Here is a 21,798-nt window from a genome sequence, read left to right as displayed (position 1 = left end):
GCAAGCAAGCCAGCAGGTTCTCTTGCTCCCTCTTATGGCGGTTTTACAACCGCACCCAAAATTACATGCTTTGCAGTTTAAAGTGAAACACACTTAAACTTACTATCATAGTTTATATATATTATTTTACCCAAACTACGTTAGGTAACATTGTTATTCCTAACAAACCTAATACATTTAATGTTTAATATTTAGTAATAATTTAATATTAAATATTCCACTGAGAAAAACATTACTATTCTACTGAATATGAACTAAAGATTTCAAAGGAGAAGAAAAAAAAGAAATGAAATGTTTCTTTCATTTATTAAGAGTTTCGTTTAATAAGTTGTTCCCTGTTGTTTAGCTCTGGCTTAAAAATAATTATGTAACATTTGGGGAAATATATGCAGCCCAGCAATCCAGCACTGGAAGCCAAAATAGAGAAAACCTCCACAGCCACCATGTATTTGCCTTTGGTGCTCAGGTAGGATGGAACAAAAGAGAGCCACACACTGCAGAAGATCAGCATGCTAAATGTGAGACATTTGGCTTCATTGAAACTACTGGGAAGCTTCCTGGAGAAAAAAGCTACTGTGAAACTGGCAGCTGCCAGAGAGCCCATGTAGCCAAGAACACAGTAGAACATGGTAGCTGAACCTTCATTGCACTGCATTATCATTTCCTCAATTTCTGAATGGTTATCAACATCAGTGAAAGGGGGATATGTGAAGAGCCACACCATACAGATGCCTGCTTGAATCAGAGAACAAGTAAGAACAATGCAGGTGGTCAGACCTCTGCCAACCCATTTCCTCATTCTGGATCCTGGCTTGGTGGCCATGAAAGCCAGAATCACAGTGATGGTTTTTGCCAACACAGAAGACACAGCCACTGAGAAGATGATGCCAAAGCTAATTTGTCGGAAGAGACATATTATATGACTTGGTGCAACAAGGAACTGCAGTGAGCAAAGGAAGCAGAGAAAGAGGGAGATGAGCAAAATGTAGGTGAGGTTTCGGTTATTAGCCTTGACAATGGGAGTATGGTGATACTTCAAAAACGTTGACAACACCAATATTGTGCAAAAAGAAAAAAAGAGAGCCAGAATAACTAAACTTCTTCCCATTGGTTCTGCATAGGATAAGAAAGATATTCTCTTTGGAAGACATGAATCTTGGTCTTTGCTTGGATATTGGTCTGCTGGACATTCAGAACAATCATCCATATCTGCAAGAGGTTTTTTAAAAATCTTTTTATTCCTGTATTATAATTCCAATATACCCCTTATTGTATATGGTTTCCCTTCTTTCTTCTTCATTCATGGCTTCATCCATGTTTCCATTATTGCTTGTCCTTGTACTCTATTGTTGGTATCTTTCAATATTTGGTATAATGGTTATTAAATGAAAATCAAGAAAGTAGTAATGGGGAGGGAATCTAAATTCAATTTTAATTATTTGGGATAAAATTTAATTAATAGTACAGTTTTAATCCCCAAACTCTTTTAATATGATTTCATGTTTAGGTGACCAAAGATCAGTATCTACTGTATTTTTTCCTATATGGTTTCTATTCAAATTTTAATAAAAAATTTAATAGAAACAATGTAGGTAAAGTTCTAAACTGTGCCTTCCATGCGTGTAGAAGAATTTTATTAGACAGACTGAGCAAATACTTAATATTAATCCCCAAGTCTACATGGAAATGAAAATATTATTGATGTTGGGAAAATAAGATTTCAAAATGGCTGATCAATTGGAGATAATATATCTGTATTACACCATTTCAGGCAGACATATGTGGGGAAAAAAATCTTGACTTTTCTAGATTTTATTTTTGCTTTTGAATCATAATTTTTGGAGGAAAAATCTCTAATAATCATCAGTTGAGAGGCACAAATGAATCTTATCATTGGCAATTCTACACAGGGCTCTCATTGAAAAGCATCTAGAAACTCCAATTGGTTCAAAATGCAACAACCTACATGGTTTTGGGCAGGCCCAGTTGTACATATGTGTCTCCTCTCCTGCAGGAGCTTCATTGGCTGTCAATTTGCTTCTGGGTACAATTTAAGGTACTTGTTACTACTTTTGAAGCCTTTCATGGCTTGGGATCAGGTTATCTAAAGCACTGTCTCTCCCTGGTTACATCCATCCAATCAAGCACAGCAGGGAGGCAGAAAATATTGTATCTCTTCTCTCCTAAAGAGGTAATCTAGTGGTATCCAGAAGAAGGACCTTCTCCATGGTGACTCACTGACTTTGGAATATCATTCCCTAGGTGTCACTTCGAAACTCTTTCACAAGGTCCTGACGATCTGGTTTTGCCAATAGACTTGGTGAATCCAGAGTGGGATGGAGTTTATCAAGTAGTTTGGTTGATTACTGCCACCAAGGAGGTGATAGAGTTGTTGTTTTTATTATTGTATATCAGGTTTTTATTTTTTGGTAAACCATCCAAAATCACTGAGTGTGTGGCCATATAAATTTTCCAAATAAAATAAATAGGTTTTTTGTGTTTTTTTTGCTGAAGGAAACATGAGAGATTGGCATGTCATTAAATTACAGAAAATAAGTTTCTCAAGTGTTTCCAGACACTTAAAGCAAATGTAGTAAAAGGTAATTGATGTGCTCTGTTTTATCAGTTGACATAGTGCAAAAGGTGAGATGCCCAATTCAGGTAATACAATCCAAGGAAATTAAACTTCCCTTAATAACTCTTTCTCTATTCTTTTTTAAGAGAAAGTTGATGGGGACATTCTGCTAATAATTACAGGTAGTACTTGACTTACAACCATTTTTAGCGACCACTCAAAGTTATAGCAGCCCTGAAAACGTGACATGTGGCCATTTTTTAATGCATAATTCAGATGCTTCGCAACTGCTTCATATTTATGACTCTTCCAATTTTTCAGGGTCATATGAACATCTTTTGCAACTGTCTAACAAAGTCAATTTGCAAGCCAGATTCACTTACTAACTGAACAATGCAGTATTCACCTAATAACTGTGGCAAGAAAGATCATAATATAGGGTAAAACTCACTTAACAACTATCCAATAACTACCCATAAAAGAATATAACCCAATTTCCATACTTATGTATTGATGGATCTGCTTGGTATATCCTGCATAATTAAAAAATCTTATTTCATAATATTTCTTACCAATCAGGCTTGACATTTTCTCTTTAGGACATGGAAGACAATCATAGCAGCAAAATTGTTTTCCTTCCTGCTTTCTCCTGAAATTACCAGGAAGGCAGCTCTTAGTACATAGAGAAATAGGTAATGTCTGGCCCAGAAATAGGGGGAAATGTGTGTATTAGCATTCACAAGTTATTAGCAAACAGAAAAAAATGTATGTATAAAAAAATCATATGACTTTTAATTCTACAATTAAGAGGTAGTCAGTTTACCAAGCAGCTGATATATCTGAACTCATAAGCATTTGCAGGCAACTTTTAAATAAGTTCCAAACTCTCTGTTATGTGGAGCCCTTGGTGCTCTTGGAGCTTGGTTGTATTCTCACAGATGTTTATGTATTCAGTTAGGTAATATCTCACAATTCAAAACATATACTACAATTATATTTTAAAACCATTTTAAAACAATGAAAATAGTAAAAAAAACACCATTTAATCAGAAAAAAAACTAGATATCTGTCTCATTAACAATATAGTTGGGGGTGTGTGATCTTGGCGCATGTAGTACTCCTGGCTCAAAAGATTAACCAGTTTTTAGAGCTTTAAGAAAGGCTAACAGGTTTGGGGGCATTGTGATATTCGAAAGAAGGATGTTCTACAGAACAGTGTCACTGCAAAAAAAGTTAACCCTCTAACCCCTGCCAGCCGACATTCATTGGCTGATGGAACTTAGAGCATGCCCATCCTATTTTATTTGGTTGGACAGTAGAAAAGACTATACAAAAAAGGCACTCATTCAGATACCTGGTCCAAACCTATGTTAACCACAAGAAATTTGAATTGCACCTGAGAATACACTGTCAACCAGTGTAGCTGACTCTGAAGAGTGAGAAGTAGTTTTATGTGTGCCATATATCTGCCCCCAATTATTACCCCAACAGCTGCATTCTGCACCAGTTGAAGTTTCCAAATGGTCTTCAAGGGCAGCTCCCTGTAAAATGTGTTATTGTAGTCCAAGCAAGAGGTTACAAGGGCATGAGCTAATGTGATCAGGCCACCAAGTCCAGGTATGGAAGCAACTGGAGTACCACCTAAAGGTGTGCAAAGGCCTTCCTGGTTACTGCTGCCTGCTATTCCCTTGGTGACACTGCTTACATTTTTTTCCAGATTCATGCAACAGCAAAAAACACAGAAAGAGTAAATTTATCTTTTATTTATACAGGTGGTCCTTGATTTATAATCACGATTGGACTCTAACTTCTCTTGCTAAGCAAGATGGTTGTTAACTGCATTATGCTAAATTTTACTAGTTTTTTCCCATGGTTTTTAAGCAAATCACTGCAGTTGTTAAGTGAATTAGATAATCATTAAGTGTATCCAGCATTGAGTACTTGTCAGAACTTGTCTGGGAAGGTCACAAATGGTGTTCATATGACCTTGAGATGCTGCAACCATCATAATTCCAAGCAACCACATTTCGATGATATCATTGTGGGGAATGTTTCAATGGTCATAAGTGTGATGGCCGTAATAATTTTTTCAGTGCCCCTGTAACTTTGAATAGTCTCTAAATGGATAGTTGTAAATGGAGGACCACCTGTATATTAAATAATATCCAGATGTAATTATCTGCATTCAGAACCTACTTGGTTGAAAGTTCTGTGCCAGGTGATGGCTTCATCATGAATGATGAGCTTTTTTCCCTCAGAAGTCCGGGGATTCAGTTTCCCAACTTTCACTCGATGGAAGGACTGGTTGGGGAATGTGACCCAGTTTATAACATCAAATCCAACTATCAGTTCCCTCTTCTCATCAAACAAAATCTCATCTCCAACATTGTTATTAAATGAAATTCTTTTTAGAAACCGGTGGAGCTGAATATCAAATAATACACAAAAATTGGTCAGAATGTCATTAAGAATAAAATTTCCTAATATATAAAAGAATCTCATCAAGAAATTTAAAATATTCTGATAGGGTTATATTTTTCCCTGAATAGATTGCAATTTTGTTAAAGATTCAATTTTCATTTTTAAAAAATGGTCCCAAGATAGTCTACAGTTCCCTATCAATTTTTATTTAATGCAGATAAAATGAAACGTTTCCTGTATTCCAATGAAAATCTTGGCTTGAAAAGGCTTTCTGTCTTCTAAGAAGCTGAAGGAAACTTGATGGAAATCAAGAATAGTGGTTAATCTTCAAGAGTGGTACTTCCTTTTAGAAAATTCTAACCTTCCAGATTATGAATGAACTATCATCATGGAATTCTGAGTTTTTCTTAGATAGTGGGAATGGCTTAAGGTTTTAGCTTTGGCATTACTATTTGGGTGGGGGCAGACCTTTGAATGCATCAACTTTTAGAATGTGTTGGAGATCTTTTAAAAATCAAATGTCACATAATAATCCACACATATTACGGAAAATAGTCCTTTGAAATTTATTTTCAATGTATTCTTTCTCCTAATGTCCATTATTTTTACTAATATTTTTGGGTTGATTCTATAATTTTTACATATTCTCCTTTTTCTCATAGGTATATTCACTATATTTCATTGAACTTCTACAACAATTTTTTGGACAATTTTTTGGTTTAAAGATAGGAAAAACTTCTATTTCTTGCTTCTTTAAATGTGCAGAAATTCTTAGTAAATTTGTATGTCTATAAAATTGTATTGAAAGTCAGTAGTTTAATAAATCTAATACCAATTTATTGACTAAATGAATCAATCTGTATGTATATATAATGAAACAGAACAGATTAAATGATGACTGTTCAAGTCCATACCTGACATGGATGTTGAATCTGAAAATTTAGTTTTTTTCTGTACAGGCTTTTTTCCTGTTTTTGTTCAATCTTCAGGGCATGTAGAGCATGAGCTACAACATACACTGCATTGTAGATATTGTAACTGTGTCCTGTCATGGTCATTTCAAAAAAACCACCCGGAACATCCTCCAATTTCTCCCTCAGAGTACAAATGCCACTATCTTTGTCATTTACCAAGGGCCTGGGAAAAGAACAGTCAAATGCATGTACCCATACATCTTTGATAAAGCCATCTTCTTTTGATGAGAAATGGTCTCTTGCCTGAATAAAGTGCTGAAATCCTGGAATTTCATTGGAATGAACTGAAAATGACAGGGAACCATGGATAGCTTGAATATCCCAACTCCTTTGGTAAAACACTGATGCAAGATCCATCTGGGAGGCCATAATCCACACCTTACCTTTAGGCTCTAAGGACACTAGTTCCATTTTAGGAAGCTGTAGTAGTAACCTCAAATGCAGAAGTGTTCTTTCATAGACAATCACTGCTTTGGCTTTGCTGTTCATTGAAAGATAATATGTTTCCGCTAACCATTCTACATCATCAGAAAAGCTGCTGATATAAATTGGCCTTATTTTTTTTAGGAAGGCAATACAAATGCCATGAAGAGGAAACATTGAAAATGTCATTCTAACAAATCTTCCATCATCATCTTCTTTTACAAGAATACCAACCCAGGTCCATCCAAAGTGCAAAAGCAGATGACACAGACCTTTGTATTCAAAACTTTCATCAGGGACCAATTGATAGAAGGAAAAAGATTCATTTTGATCTGGCATCTCTGGATGTGACCCATATATAATCTACAAAAGTAAAAAACAAAAATGGAGAAATATGGAGAATGGAAAGAAATTAGTGTTTTTTCCATGGAAATAAATAACTGGTAGACTAAGACTTGCTAAAATTTAAATGTAAATTAAAAATGTAAAAGGTCATTATTGTATATAAAAATTAAATGTTCTTTTTGTATTATATACAAATAGGCATTTTGGCTGGTTTTTGTAATAAAAAAATACTAGGAAGGCTATATTTTAGGAAAAATCCTTTAATTTGAAAAAAATGAAAGAATATTATTTTATGTTATTGTTTAAGATTGAAGGTTGTCTCTGAGAAAAATATTAAATTATATCTTTGATAAATAAATGTGATTTATGAACTTTTTTATTGATCTTGCATACTGTGAATAGTTCCACTTTTAAATAAATATCCTTAAATCACTGTATATCTTATGATTGGACCACTAGACTCTTTAATTTCAATTTTTAAAAATATTTTATAATGCTTCCAAGTTACAGATATGTAAAAAGATCAAGTATGATTCCATGACTCATCAAACCTCCTACCTGTGGAACTTTGTAAGTTTTCAAGATATCTCCCATCAAAAGAGAAGTTTCAGAATAAAGAGCTCCAATGATTGCGACCAAGTTCTTCTGGAAGCCACATTTATAATTCGGGATCAGTCTCTTCAATGGTGAAAAAAGTTTCATTGTGGCATGATAAGTCCATGTTCCATCATAGCTGTCAACAATTGTGAAACCCAAGGTGATGTTGGGCAAGATCTGACCATTTTCATTGATCTGTTTTACAGCAAACATTAAAGCTAAAATATGCTGATAAAACTTAGTCTGGACCCTGCAATTAAAAAGCATTATAAGAGATATTCTGGATCTAGCAAAAAGTATTGCAGCAAAAGCATGATCCATCAAACCATTCAGTTCTTGAATGCAATGCTTGATTTGCATTGCCCATGGAATATACTTTATCACAAAATCTCAATGTCACTCTTTAAGTCACAGTTTCTGGTTCATGCCATTTTGAGGTTCTACACTATTTGTTTTGTTTTCATAATTAAGTTAGCTGAAGAAAAAGACATGCATTTTGAAGTTCCATAGACTTTCTCAGGACAAACATCTCAATGACTAATAGTATTTTCTGCCTCTTCTTGAATTTTGAGGTCAGCATAGTTAAATGGTTAAAGATTGGCTTCAAGACTATTGAGAAGGCCTTGAAAGGTGTGCCAACTTACTGTTATTGAGCTATCAATATTTTTAAGAACTATATTAATCTTACAGGGAATATATACCCTAGGTTATTAAAAACGGACTTTAATTTTTAACAAATATATAAATATTTTACTGCCTAACATGCTTTCAACATCACATTTTATCATTATAGCTGATAACTTAGTAAATGTACATACACTAAAAGGATGATGTATAATATCAATCAACAACAGAATTTTAATATAATAAACATGTTTAGAATTAGCTATTTTTTCAAGTTTCAGCACATCTTAAATCAGGTTGTTTTGAATTCCTTTTCCATGATAAGAATTGCTGGCCATTTCCTTAACTATACTATACCAAATCCAACCATTCAATTAAATGAGAAAGACTTCAGTTAGCGAACTCATGGTTTAAACTATTTCTTTGCTAGGAATGATAAATCAGCTAATTTAAATTTAATCCAAAAGTATTTATTTCACCCTATAACTAAATCTATTGCTTTGGGGATTATTATTCCAGAATACAATCTGGAATACCAAACCATTTTTCAGAATAATAAATCAGTTAATTTAATTCTTCCTAGAAGTCCAGTGAAAATGAAAAAGAATAAAAAAAACCTCATCACCTCATTAATGGTTAATCTGAAAAAATTATTTATTTCACCCTGTAACTAATTTTATTGCTTTGGAGATTATTTTCCAGAATGCAATCTGGAATACTAAACATTATTATGTAAACATCTTACATGGGTTCTCTTATAAATGAATGGTGGGGATTTTCAGAAAAAGTAGCTGGATCTGGAGGCATGAAAACAAGAGAAGTAATAGCGCCCATGATGAAGTCACCGGATTGGAAATAATTGTGAAGAATAGGGAGAGGATCATTAACCTTGCAATTTTTCATATCAGACTTGTAAACCATATCAGTCAAAAATAGGATCACGATCATTATGCCAAACATATGTCCACAATATAATTTGTTGGATAAAGCTTTAGAATCTTCAAGGTTACATAAGAAGGAACGATGCAGTCACCCATTCCACACAACATCTAATTTCTACTGAAACACTTAGAACAAGTCCTAATTTTCAGGAATTATTCTGATAGCATTTTGCTATAACTAGATTGTAGCTGGGAACAGTCAGAGATATTTTGTACTGTTCATAAACACTAACTTTTGTTTTTGCTCTTGCATAAATATTCAATATATTTATTTATGGCGTTAAGTGCAATTCAGAATTAATAATAATGATGCTAATTATATATGGAGAGAAAATGGCAATGATTACATTTTTATTTCTCTATAGTATTGTGAAAAAAATGTTGTCTCGTGTGTAAATATTTATTATTCCAATCTGGCTAATAAATGTAATTTTCAAATGAATCAACTTCAAAAGAAATCAATTTATGAAATGGAAGAACTTTAGAGAAATAGGGAGCTTTCCCCTTCATTAGCACATGTACTGAGTATTAAATCAGAATGTCCAAAGATGGTTTTGTCTTGATTTGGGGTGCAATTTCAAAGCAAAGTTAATGCATGTGGAGCTTCAGGACCTTTCAATGTACACATGTGTTTAAAAACAATTCTAATTTTTAAGGTGCTTGACAGTTGTAAAACAGTTATGATTTCTAGATTAGATGGAGAGTTATACTTTTCAATTGTCTCTATAGTAAGCTTATGCTGTTTTCAGAAAGCCACTATTGTAAAATAATTGGCAACCAGTAATAAAAGATACACATTAGCCAAAAAAAGGAAGAAAGAAAAAAGGATTATGTTACTGATATGACTCAGAGATCCATTCTTTTCAGTAAATCTGTTTTCTTAGAGCTACCGTACCTTTTCTAGCAATGCTATGACTAGTCCGAATAACATTGTCAGGCTCCCTGGATGAAATCCCGTAGAAACTACTTAGACACTCAACTTGGAATGTTTAATTAAACATCTTTCTTACATACTAGAAAAAAGTCACATGATTGTCCTAAATCAACATGAAAGTACAGTTCCTTTTTATAATGATTGCTATTTAAGGCTAGTTTTCTGCATTTTATGACTGCATTCTGAGTATGTTACCATGCTGAGTGAGTATATGTAACTAAACAAAAGTATATGATATCATCAAGAGAATTTAAATGTAACTGGGCTTGTCACACAGTAAGAATTGATAGCAGGTGGACCAAGGCAGTCATAGAATGGATCCCATTTGATAAAAAGCATCCACAAGAGAAACCTAAAACAACAACATCTCAAGCATTGTGGGCTATTGGCAAAAGAAACTCTGAACAACTCTGAACTGTATTGGTTAGAAAAATGCAGAAGATAACTACATCCTGCAGTGGATTGGCAATGGATAAAATGGTGATTCCACATACATACATACATACATACATACATACATACATACATACATACATACATATTCCAATAATGCATAGTATGTCAACATTTGTCTTTATCTACTGTTTCTTTTTTATGACATGTATCTTGAACTGCAATTCATAAAATTGTTTTCAGACACAATCTAGATTCATATCTATTTGATATTCTCAATATGGCACATCTAATAAAATATTCTTTAAAATCCATGTTAATTTTAAATTCATCACACCATAAATATCATGGCACCCAAATTTCAGATCATGACCTTCTAATTTTAAATCTTTAGTTTCTCAGCAACACTCTTTCATCCTGACTAACAATGAGCAGCAAAATACAATTTCAAGTCCAATAAATGTCACTCCATCTCTTTTATTTTCTTCTTGTTAAACTTTATCTTTAAACTTTATATTAATATAAAGTTAAATATAAGTTTCATATAAGATTATGTTAATCTTGTTAATCTTCTGTTTTTCCTTGCTATATAAAGTTAGATATATCTCTTTGCCATTATTTAAATAATACATCAGTTGTATCATTTATAAACAGGTATTGCCTGAAACAAAAACATAATTATTGGCAAAATATTGATAATGATTCTCCCCAACAATGACAATTTTAATTTCTTCCATTTTATGTCAATTTCTATCAGCCATATCAGGTAGACCAGGAAATTCAAACCCAATAACCCAATTCTGCTTTAGTGTAAAACTACATTAACACAACCTTGGAAGCCTGAAAGTAAATTCTTCTATTGACACTTTTACAACCCAATGACTAGGGACAGTCCCTTCTAAACCTTTTATTCCACATTCTATGCAGCTGTGGTTTATCCTAGCTCTTATCTGACCGTTCCCTAGGCAGCAACTCTTTGCCATGTCTCCCAATTTCTTACCTACATCACCCCCCACCCCTCCAGTCTCATCTGCCATTCTCAAGGTCTCAGAGAAAACTGTTTGTGGGCTATGAATTGGACTGTAGTGATGTCATTCCATCTTCTGTCAATAACTCCCAAAATGGCACAAGGTATCCAGTAACTCAACTGTGCCTACAGAGATGGTTGCCACCCTTCATTGTGAATCTGATTGTCTCCCTCTACCACCCCGCTGCTTCCCAAAATCTATATGCCTGATATGGAAATATCTCGGTTATTTCCCAGTCCCATTACTTACGTCTCTCCCAACTTGATATCCCTGAGGTATCTTCTATCCTATAGAGGAACTCCACCTGCTCATCTTGGCCAGTGACTAAGTCCTGGAAGGCTAGTAGTTATCAAAAAGGGGTTTGTTTGGATATTTGGTTGTGAAAGCAGTGCACCAACTGTAGTACATTTACATCCACTGCTGCCTACCATGGATTCTCAGACTCTGGGTAACTTTCCAATGTATCGAGTATTCAGCTCATTTCCATCTGTGTCTAGCACCACCTTCACCTTGTACTTTTTCTCCTTCTTCCATATATTTACAAATATGGGAAAAGGGAATATTTGTGAACTCAGAATGCAGGAGCTGCCTCCTACAGAAATGAGGAGCAACGGAATATATAATGAACCTTCATTGATGCTGGCAATTGTGAATCAAATTCTACTGGGTTTCTTTGCTTAGTAACTGGGAAAAGACCCATAAATATTGAGTCTATTTTCTTAGACAGAAAATAGTCTTCTGGAACTCAGAAATTTTGTGAAACAATCCACATTAAATCCTCTTCTGCATATCTAGCTCTCCCTTGCCTGTCTACGTCTGCACTTTTTATATTTCCTGACTTTAGGGCTCAATAACTTTCATCTCCTCTTGGTTTTGATGCATCATAAAACAAAATAGGATAAGATAAAAGAAGAGAAGATGAGATTGTCAGAGTATTTTCATGAACTGGAATAGAACTTAGTAACAAAGTCAGCAAATGAGTAGGCATGACAACAGACCAGCTAATGGGTAGAAACTGAAACTGGAATTAGCCTGGGTGTGGCTCTAGTCTCTTGCTGCTCTAAAATAAAATTAACTAGCTTGCTTGCTGAAACTGATATTTGCTTTGAGTTGCTGCTGCTTGTGTTTTTGCTTATGTTATGTTTAAAGAATCTACAAATGGTATTGTAATTATGTTTATAAAGAAGTTAATGTACCTAATTCTAAAAGCTTCTTGCAATTAATTGTGGATTTCCAGAAATTTTACTTGATATTTAATCAAAATAAAGTCATAACATACAAAAATAATATTCTACAATTTACTTCATTACTGTACCTATATAGAAAATAGAGATCAGTTGACAAACCTATTACACTTAATGTTTAATGTTTAGTATTAAATTTAATATTAAAATTCCACTGAGAAAAATGAGAAAAAAATTACTATTCTACTAAATAAGAACTAAAGATTTCAAAGGAGAAGAAAAAGAAAGAAAGAAATGTTTCATTTATTAAGAGTTTCTCTTAATGAGTTGTTCCCTGTTGTTTAGCTCTGGCTTAAAAATAATTATGTAACATTTGGGGAAATAAATGCAGCCCAGCAATCCAGCACTGGAAGCCAAAATAGAGAAAACCTCCACAGCCACCATGTATTTGCCTTTGGTGCTCAGGTAGGATGGAACAAAAGAGAGCCACACACTGCAGAAGATCAGCATGCTAAATGTGAGACATTTGGCTTCATTGAAACTACTGGGAAGTTTCCTGGAGAAAAAAGCTACTGTGAAACTGGCAGCTGCCAGAAAGCCCATGTAGCCAAGAACACAGTAGAACATGGTAGCTGAACCTTCATTGCACTGCATTATCATTTCCTCAATTTCTGAATGGTTATCAACATCAGTGAAAGGGGGATATGTGAAGAGCCACACCATACAGATGCCTGCTTGAATCAGGGAACAAGTAAGAACAATGCAGGTGGTCAGGCCTCTGCCCACCCATTTCCTCATTCTGGATCCTGGCTTGGTGGCCATGAAAGCCAGAATCACAGTGATGGTTTTTGCCAACACAGAAGACACAGCCACTGAGAAGACGATGCCAAAGCTACTTTGTCGGAAGAGACATATTATATGACTTGGTGCAACAAGGAACTGCAGTGAGCAAAGGAAGCAGAGGAGGAGGGAGATGAGCAAAACGTAGGTGAGGTTTCGGTTATTGGCCTTGACAATGGGAGTATGGTGATACTTCAAAAACGTTGACAACACCAATATTGTGCAAAAAGAAAAAAAGAGAGCCAGAATAACTAGACTTCTTCCCATTGGTTCCGCATAGGATAAGAAAGACATTCTCTTTGGAAGACATGAATCTTGGTCTTTGCTTGGATATTGGTCTGCTGGACATTCAGAACAGTCATCCATATCTGTAAGAGTTTTTTAAAAATCTTTTTATTCCTGTATTATAATTTCATTATTCCTTCTTTTGTATATGATTTTCCCCTGTCTTTTTTCTTCATCCATGGCTTCATTCATAGCACCAATATTTTCAATTTGTCTTTGTACTGTCTTATTGTTATTCTTAAACTTTGGGGATACAGGTTAATAAATGAAAATTAAAAAGCTAGTAATGTGGGGAGCTACATTTTATTTATTATTTGGGATAAAATGTAATTAATAGCATAGTTGTAACTCTCTTGATATGACTTTAAGGTACAAGTACAATTGTACAAGTACAATTTAAGGTACTTGCTGTTACTTTGAAAGCCTTACATGAGATTGAGATGAGGTTATCTGAAGGATTGTCTCTCCCTGATTACATCCACACAACCCACCAAAGCAGGGGGGCAGAAAATTGTATCTCTCCTCTCCTAAGGAGATACATTTGGTGGGATCCAGAAGAAGAGTCTTCTCCCTCATGGTGGCTCCCTCACTATGGAAAATCTTTCCCTAAGGTCCCAATTTTGACACTCTTTCACAAGGTCCTGAAGATTGGGTTTTGCCAATAGACTTGGGGAACCCAGAGTGGGATGGAGTTCATCAAATTGTTTTATTGATTGCTGTCATCAGGTGGCTAATGGGGCTATTGTTTTTATTATTGTATATCAGATTTTTATTTTTTGTAAGCCATCCAGAGTCACTGTATCTCATTCAGACTGAGTGTGTGGCCATATAAATTTTCTATAAAAAAAAATAGGTTTTTTTTTTTTTGCTGAAGGAAAGATGAGAGATTGGTTTGTCATTAAACAACTGAGAAGAAAAATTTCTCAAGCATTTCCATTCCCTTAAAGCAAATGTTGTAAAAGGTAAGTTGATGGGCTGTTTTAAAAGTTGACATAGTGAGAAAGGCACAACGCCCAATTCCAGTAATACAATTGAAGGAAATTAAACTTCCTTTAATTATTCTTTCTCCTTTCTTTTTAGGAGAAAGTCAAGGGGCAAATACTGCTGATAAATACAGGTTCTCCTTGATTTACAAGTATTTATTCAGTGACCATTGAAAGTTAACAATGGAGTTTTTAAAAAGTGATATATGACTATTTTCATGCATATGACTGTAGCAGCATCCCCATGGACACATGATCAAAATTTGGATGCTTGGTAACTGCTTCATATTTATGACTCTTCCAATTTTTCAGGGTCATGTGATCACCTTTGTGACCTTCTAACACACAAAGCCAATGGGCAAGCCAGATTCACTTTCTAACTGAACAATGCAGCGATTCACTTAAGAACTGTGGCAAGAAAAGTCATAAAATGGGGCAAAACCGTCTTAACTACTATCTCACTTAGCAATAGAAATGCTGGGCTCAATTGTCATCATAATTTGAGGACTGCCTATAAAATAATATTACCCAATATCCATATTTACATATTGATGGATCTGCTTGGTATATCCTGCATAATTAAAAGATCTTATTTCATAATGTCTCTTACCAATCAGACTTGACATTTTCTGTTTAGGACATGGAACACAATCATAGCAGCAAAATTGTTTTCCCTCCTGCTTTCTCCTGAAATTACCAGGGAGGCAGCTCTTAGTACATCGAGAAATAGGTAATGTCTGGCCCAGAAATAGGGGAAAATGTATGTATTAGCATTCTCACAAGTTATTAGCATACAGAAAAAATATATTGATAGAAAAAAAAGTCATATGGCTCTTTATTGTACAATTAAGAGGTAGTCAGTTTACCAAGTTTACCAAGCAATCTGAAACTCATTAGCAGGCAACTTTTAAATAAGTTCAAAACTCTCTGTTATGTGGAGCCCTTGGTGCTCTTGGAGCTTGGTTGTATTCTTATAGATGTTTATGTATTCAGTTAGGTAATATCTCACAATTCAAAGCATATACTACAATTAAATTTTAAACCAATGAAAATAGTAAAAAAACATTAAATCAGTAAAAAAAACTGTCTAATTTGTAGTACGTACAAAAGCTAGATATCTGTCTCATTAACAATATAGTGAGGGAGTAGCTATCGTGGCACACATGAAAGCCAAATCTGGCCCTAGGTTCTGTTTCAGTATACCTTGCCAATAAGCAACTGAGTCAGAAGGTCATTTTAAAGCAGTTTATTAGGGTACCTTGATATATTTGGGGCTATCTATGAAAAAGAAAGAAACAATCTTGAACCCCATGTTTTACTCCTTTTTATAGTTAACACAAGAAAGAAGCAAGAAGAAAGTTGATTGGAGAGAATAAAAGTGACCTCCCATTTGCAAAGGAAACTAGTTACATGTAGTCAAACATGATACATATTTGCATCTCATAATATCACACACGTTTATTAAAATGAGGTCTGGAATCAGATGGGGCATAATTATAAGGAAAGCCAGAACAAACTTTTTTCAAATCTAGAGCTAGACTCCAGCTTTTTTATCAGTTTAGGAATGCTAAAGCTAATAAACCTGAACATCATTTTAAAAGAGAGAAAATAAATCAAATTAAAACACAAAGTAACTATGTTAGTTAACAAATTGTAAAACCCATGTCATTTGCCCCTCATCAGACTCAACCAGGCTTTTAGAACTTTATGGGGCCATTGTAAGGGAGGATATTCCACAGAGCAGTGGCCACTGCAGAAAAAGTTAACCATCTAATCCCAGCCAGCTGACCTTCTTTGGCTGATGGAATGTACAGCATGTCCATCCTATTTCACCTGGTTGGACAGTAGAAAAGACAAGCAAAAAGGGCACTCATTCAAAGGGCACTTAGTCCAAAGCCATGTAGGACTTTATAGACAACCACCAGAACTTTGAATTGCACCTGGGAACACACTGGCAACCAGTGTACTGACTGAGGAGTGAGAAGTGGTGTTATGTGTGCCATTTATCTGGCACCAATTATTACTTGTATTCCGCTCCAGTTGTAGTTTCCAAATGGTCTTCCGGGGTGTGTGTGTGTCCTTGTAGAATACGTTACAATGGTCAAATATAGAGGTTATAAGGGCATGAGCTAACTTAGTCAGGGCCTCCCAGTCTGGGTATGGATGCAACTGGCGCAACAGACCTACTGCTACCTCTTTTCCCTTAGTGATATTGCTTACAATTTTTTCAAGATTTTATGCAACACCAAAAATACAGAAATAGTACATTTATGTTTTAGTTATACAGGTGGTCTTTGACTTATGACCGCAATCAGGACAAGAATTTATCTTGCTAAGCAAGGTGGTTGTTAAGTGCATCATGCCCAAATTTCTTATAGCTTTTAAGGAAATCACTGCAGTTGTTAAGTGAATTAGTCAGTCATTAAATGTATCCAGAGTTGAGTGATTGTCAGAAGCTGTGTGGGAAGGTCCCCAATGATGACCCTGGATACAGCTTGAATCATAATTAGATCTCAGTTTCCAAGCACCCAAATTTTGATGACATGATTGTGTGGAATGCTTCAATAATCATAAGTGTGACAGCTGTAATAAATTACATTTTTTCAGTGCCCCTGTAACTTTTAATAGTTGTTAAATGGATAGGTTTAAAACAAGGACCACCTGTATATTAAATAACATCCAGATGTAATTATCTGCGTTCAGAACCTACTTGGTTGAAAGTTCTGTGCCAGGTGATGGCTTCATCATGAATGGTGAGCTTTTTTCCCTCAGAAGTCCAGGGATTCAGTTTCCCAACTTTCACTCGATGGAAGGACTGGTTGGGGAATGTGACCCAGTTTATAACATCAAATCCAACTATCAGTTCCCTCTTCTCATCAAACAAAATCTCATCTCCAACATTGTTATTAAATGAAATACTTTTTAGAAACCGGTGGAGCTGAATATCAAGTAATATACAAAAAGAATGATCAGAATGTCATTAATAAAATAAAATTTCCTGATATATAAAAACATCTCATTAAGAAATTATCAATATTCTGATAGGATTATATTTTTTTCCTGACTACATTACAATTTTCTTAAAATTCCATTTTTATCAAAAAAATGGTCCCAAGATAGTCTACATTTCCCTATCACTTTTTATTTAATGCAGATCAAATGAGACATTTTCTGTCTTCCAAAGAAAACCTAATTAGAATTGAGAATCTGGAATAATGTCTGAAAGCATGGATAGTTTGGCTTGAAAGGCCTCTCTGTCTTCTAAGAATCCTCACAGACGATTAGAAGAAGCTTAGGGAAACTTGATGGGTATAAACAATAGTTCTTAATTTTCATGAGTGCTACCTCCTATTGGAAGATTTTAACCTTCCAGATTATGAATGAACTATCACAATATAATTCTGAGATATTTATAGAGAGAATGGGTTAAGGTTTTAGCTTCAGTATTACTAATTTTTTTGTGGGGCAGACCTCTGAATGCATAAAGTTTTAGAATATGTTGGAGATCTTTTAAAAAGCAAGAACCACATAATAGTCACATATATTGTGGGAAAATTTTATTTGGAATTTATTTTCAGTGTAATCTTTCTCCTAATATGCATAATATTTTTGTCTTGATTTTATAACTTTACATACTCTCCTTTTTCTTACAGGTATCTTCACTGTATTTCATTAAACTATTAAAACAATTTTGGACATTGCTTGAGGTTCAAAGATAGGAAAAACATCCTGAAATGTGCAGAAATTCTTAGTAAATTTGTACACCTACGAAATTGTAATGGAAGTTAGTAGTATAACAAATTTATTGACTACATGAAACAATCTTTATGACTCTATATATGTATAATGTAATGTGTGTGTGTGTGTGTGTGTGTATGTATATGTATATGTATGGATATATATAAAGATACTGAATAGATGAAAGGATGAGAGCTTAAGTCCATACCTGCCATGGGTATTGAATCTTAAGTTTTAATATTCCTCTGCACAGGTTTCTTTCCTGTTTTTGTTCAATCTGCAGGGCATGTAAAGCATGAGCTACAACATACACTGCATTGTATATATTGTAGCTGTGTCCTGTCATGCTCATTTCAAAAAAAGAATCTGGAACGTCCTTCAATTTCTCCCTCAGAGTACAAATGCCACTATCTTTGTCATTCACCAAGGGCCTGGGAAAGGAACAGTCAAAAGTGTGTTCCCACACATCTCTGATAAAGCCATCTTCTTTTGATGAGAAATGGTCTCTTGTCTGAACAAAGTGCTGAAATCCTGGAATTTCATTGGAATGAACTGAAAAGGACAGGGAACCATGGATAACTTGAATATCCCAACTCCTTTGGTAGAACACTGATGCAAGATCCATCTTGGAAGCCATGATCCACACCTTACCTTTAGGCTCTAAGGACACTAGTTCCATTTTAGGAAGCTGTAGTAGTAACCTCAAATGCAGAAGTGTTCTTTCATAGACAATCACTGCTTTGGCTTTGCTGTTCATTGAAAAATAATATGTTTCTGCTAACCATTCTAGATCATCAGAAATACTGCTGATATAAGATGGTTTTATCTTTTTTAGGAACGCAATGCAAATACCAAGAAGAGGAAACATTGAAAATGTCATCCTCACAAACCTTCCGTCATCATCTTCTTTTACAAGAATGCCAACCCAGGTCCATCCAAAGTGCAAAAGCAGATGACACAGACCTTTGTATTCAAAACTTTCATCAGGGACCATTTGATAGAAGGAAGAAGACTCACTTTGATCTGGCATCTCTGGATGTGACCCATATATAATCTATACAAATAAAAAAATAAGGAGAAATTAGGAGAATGGAAGGAAATTAGTGGTGTGTGGTTTTTTTTTGGTTTTTTTTTTTGAGGAAATAAATAACTGACAGATTGAGATTTCCTAAAATTAAAATTAAAAAGGTTGCCATTGTATTCAAAAATTAAAATTGCATTTTGTATGATATCCAATTAGGCATTTTAGGCTGTTTTTATAATTAAAAAAATCTCAGGAGGCTACCCTTTTAGAATAAAATCTTCTAACTTAAAGAAAAAAAATGACAGAAATATCATCAGTTATTATTGTATAAGAATGAAGGTTTATTTCCTTAGCTTATAAGAAAAACAATATTTTATTATAACTACTACAGGGAAATGTGATTAATGAACTTTTTGAAATCGATCTTGCATACCCTGAATAGTTCCATTTTTAAATAAATATCCTTAATTCACTGTATATTTTATGATTGCACCACTGGACAATGTAATTTTAATTTTTTAAAAAATCTTTTATTAACTTATATACTTTATTCACTTTATTGAAGGATAAATATATAATATTTCCAAGTTACAGAAATGTAAATAGATCAAATACAACATATGGTCCTGTAGCTCATCACACCTCCTACCTGTGGAACTTTGTACGTTTTCAATATATCTCCCATGAAAAGAGAAGTTTCAGCATAAAGAGCTCCAATGACTGCGACCAGATTGTTCTGGAAGCCACATTTATAATTCGGGATTAGTCTCTTCAATGGTGAAAAAAGTTTCATTGTGGCATGATAAGTCCATTTGACATCATAGCTATCAAAAATATTGAAACCCAAGGTGATGTTGGGCAAGATCTGAGCATTTTCATTGATCTCTTTTACAGCAAATATTAAAGCTAAAATATGCTGATAAAACTTAGTCTGGACTCTGCAATTAAAAAGCATTATAAGAGATAATCTGTATCTAACAAAAAACTATTGCAGCAAAAGTATGGTCCATCAAATCATTCGTTCTTGAATGCAATGCTTGATTTGCATTGCCCACGGAATATACTTTATCGCAAAATCGCAATGTCACTCAAGTAGTAACATTGTGGACTGACACTGGATCAGTTCACATTTCTTCTAATATTGCAATGTTTCAAAGTCTAAGTTACATTTTCTGGTTCATGCCATTTTTAGTTTCTACACTGTGTGTTTATGTGCCACCTTACTGTTATTGAGCTATAAATGATTTTAACCACCTATATTAATCTTACAGGGAATATTTACCATAGATTATTAAAAATGCACTTAAATTTTTTTTAAAAAATATAAATATTTTCCTGCCTAAGATGCTTTCAACATCACATTTTATCATTATTACACAGTAAATTGGTGAGTATGATGTATAATATCAATCAAAAACAAGATTTTAATATAAAAACATTTTTAGAATTAGCTATTTTTTTTTTCAAATTTCAGCACATCTTAAATCAGGTTGTTTTGAATTCCTTTTCCATGATAAGAATTGCTGGCCATTTCCTTAAATATTGCTATTACTATACCAAATCCAATCATTTAATTAAGTGAACTCATGGTTTAAACTATTTCTTTGTTAGGAATGATAAATCAGCTAATTTATTACTAAAACATTTACTTATTTTACCCTGTAACTAAATCTATTGCTTTGGGGATTATTATTCCAGAATACAATCTGGAATACTAAACCATTTTTCGAAATAATAAATCATTTAATTTAATTCTTCCTAGAAGTCCAGTGAAAATGAAAAGGAATTAAAAAAAACTAATCACCTCATTAATGGTTAATCTGAAAAAATTACTTATTTCACCCTGTAACTAATTTTATTGCTTTGGAGATTATTTTCCAGAATGCAATCTGGAATACTAAACATTATTATGTAGACATCTTACATGGGTTCTCTTATAAATGAATGGTGGGGATCTTCAAAAAAGGTAGCTGGATCTTGAGGCATTAAGACAAGAGAAGTAATAGCACCCATGATGAAGTCACCGGACTGGAAATAATTGTGAAGAATAGGGAGAGGATCATGAACCTTGCAATTTTTCATGTCAGACTTGTAAACCATGTCAGTCAAGAATAGGAGCAAAATGTTCGTGATCATTATGCCAAACTTATGTCCACAATAGAATTTGTTGGATAAAGCTTTAGAATCTTCAAGTTTACGTATGAAGGAACTATGCAGTCACATACTCCCCACAAGGCCTCATTTCTACTGAAACTCTTAGAACAAGTCCTAATTTTCAGGAATTATTCTGATAGCATTTAGCTATAACTAGAGTCTAGCTCCAAAGGGGAACAGAGATGTACTGTTTTCATAAACACTATATTTTGTTCTTGCTATTGCATAAATATTCAATATCTTTAAGTGCAACCAGCATTCAGAATTAATAATAGTGATGCTAATTATATATGGAGAGAAAATGGCAATAATTACATTTTTATTTCTCTATAGTA

General features: G+C 34.2%; 2 protein-coding genes across 2 annotated transcripts; both read right to left on the bottom strand.

Moving 5' to 3' along the window:
- Nucleotides 1–307: 307 nt before the first annotated feature.
- On the bottom strand, nt 308–6,381 carry LOC113429995 (vomeronasal type-2 receptor 26-like). Its single transcript, XM_087948653.1, has 5 exons — nt 6,354–6,381; nt 5,911–6,254; nt 4,772–4,999; nt 3,148–3,274; nt 308–1,209 (listed from the first exon to the last, which is right to left on the bottom strand). The coding sequence occupies exons 1-5, from the start codon at nt 6,379–6,381 to the stop codon at nt 308–310; spliced, it is 1,629 nt and encodes a 542-aa protein (XP_087804779.1).
- Nucleotides 6,382–12,745: 6,364 nt separating this feature from the next.
- On the bottom strand, nt 12,746–21,581 carry LOC148128655 (vomeronasal type-2 receptor 26-like). The gene is made up of 6 exons (XM_087948652.1): nt 21,234–21,581; nt 19,959–20,133; nt 18,494–19,339; nt 17,258–17,485; nt 15,158–15,284; nt 12,746–13,647 (listed from the first exon to the last, which is right to left on the bottom strand). The coding sequence occupies exons 1-6, from the start codon at nt 21,443–21,445 to the stop codon at nt 12,746–12,748; spliced, it is 2,490 nt and encodes an 829-aa protein (XP_087804778.1). The 5' UTR covers nt 21,446–21,581.
- Nucleotides 21,582–21,798: the final 217 nt, after the last annotated feature.

The sequence above is a fragment of the Notechis scutatus genome, unplaced genomic scaffold (genome assembly GCF_049901735.1).
Source record: "Notechis scutatus isolate UNSWTSFEM ecotype Mainland unplaced genomic scaffold, rNotScu1.2 NSCUCTG33, whole genome shotgun sequence".
In the NCBI taxonomy this organism is placed as follows: Eukaryota; Metazoa; Chordata; class Lepidosauria; order Squamata; family Elapidae; genus Notechis; species Notechis scutatus.
This window is presented reverse-complemented; position numbering and strand designations above follow the sequence as displayed.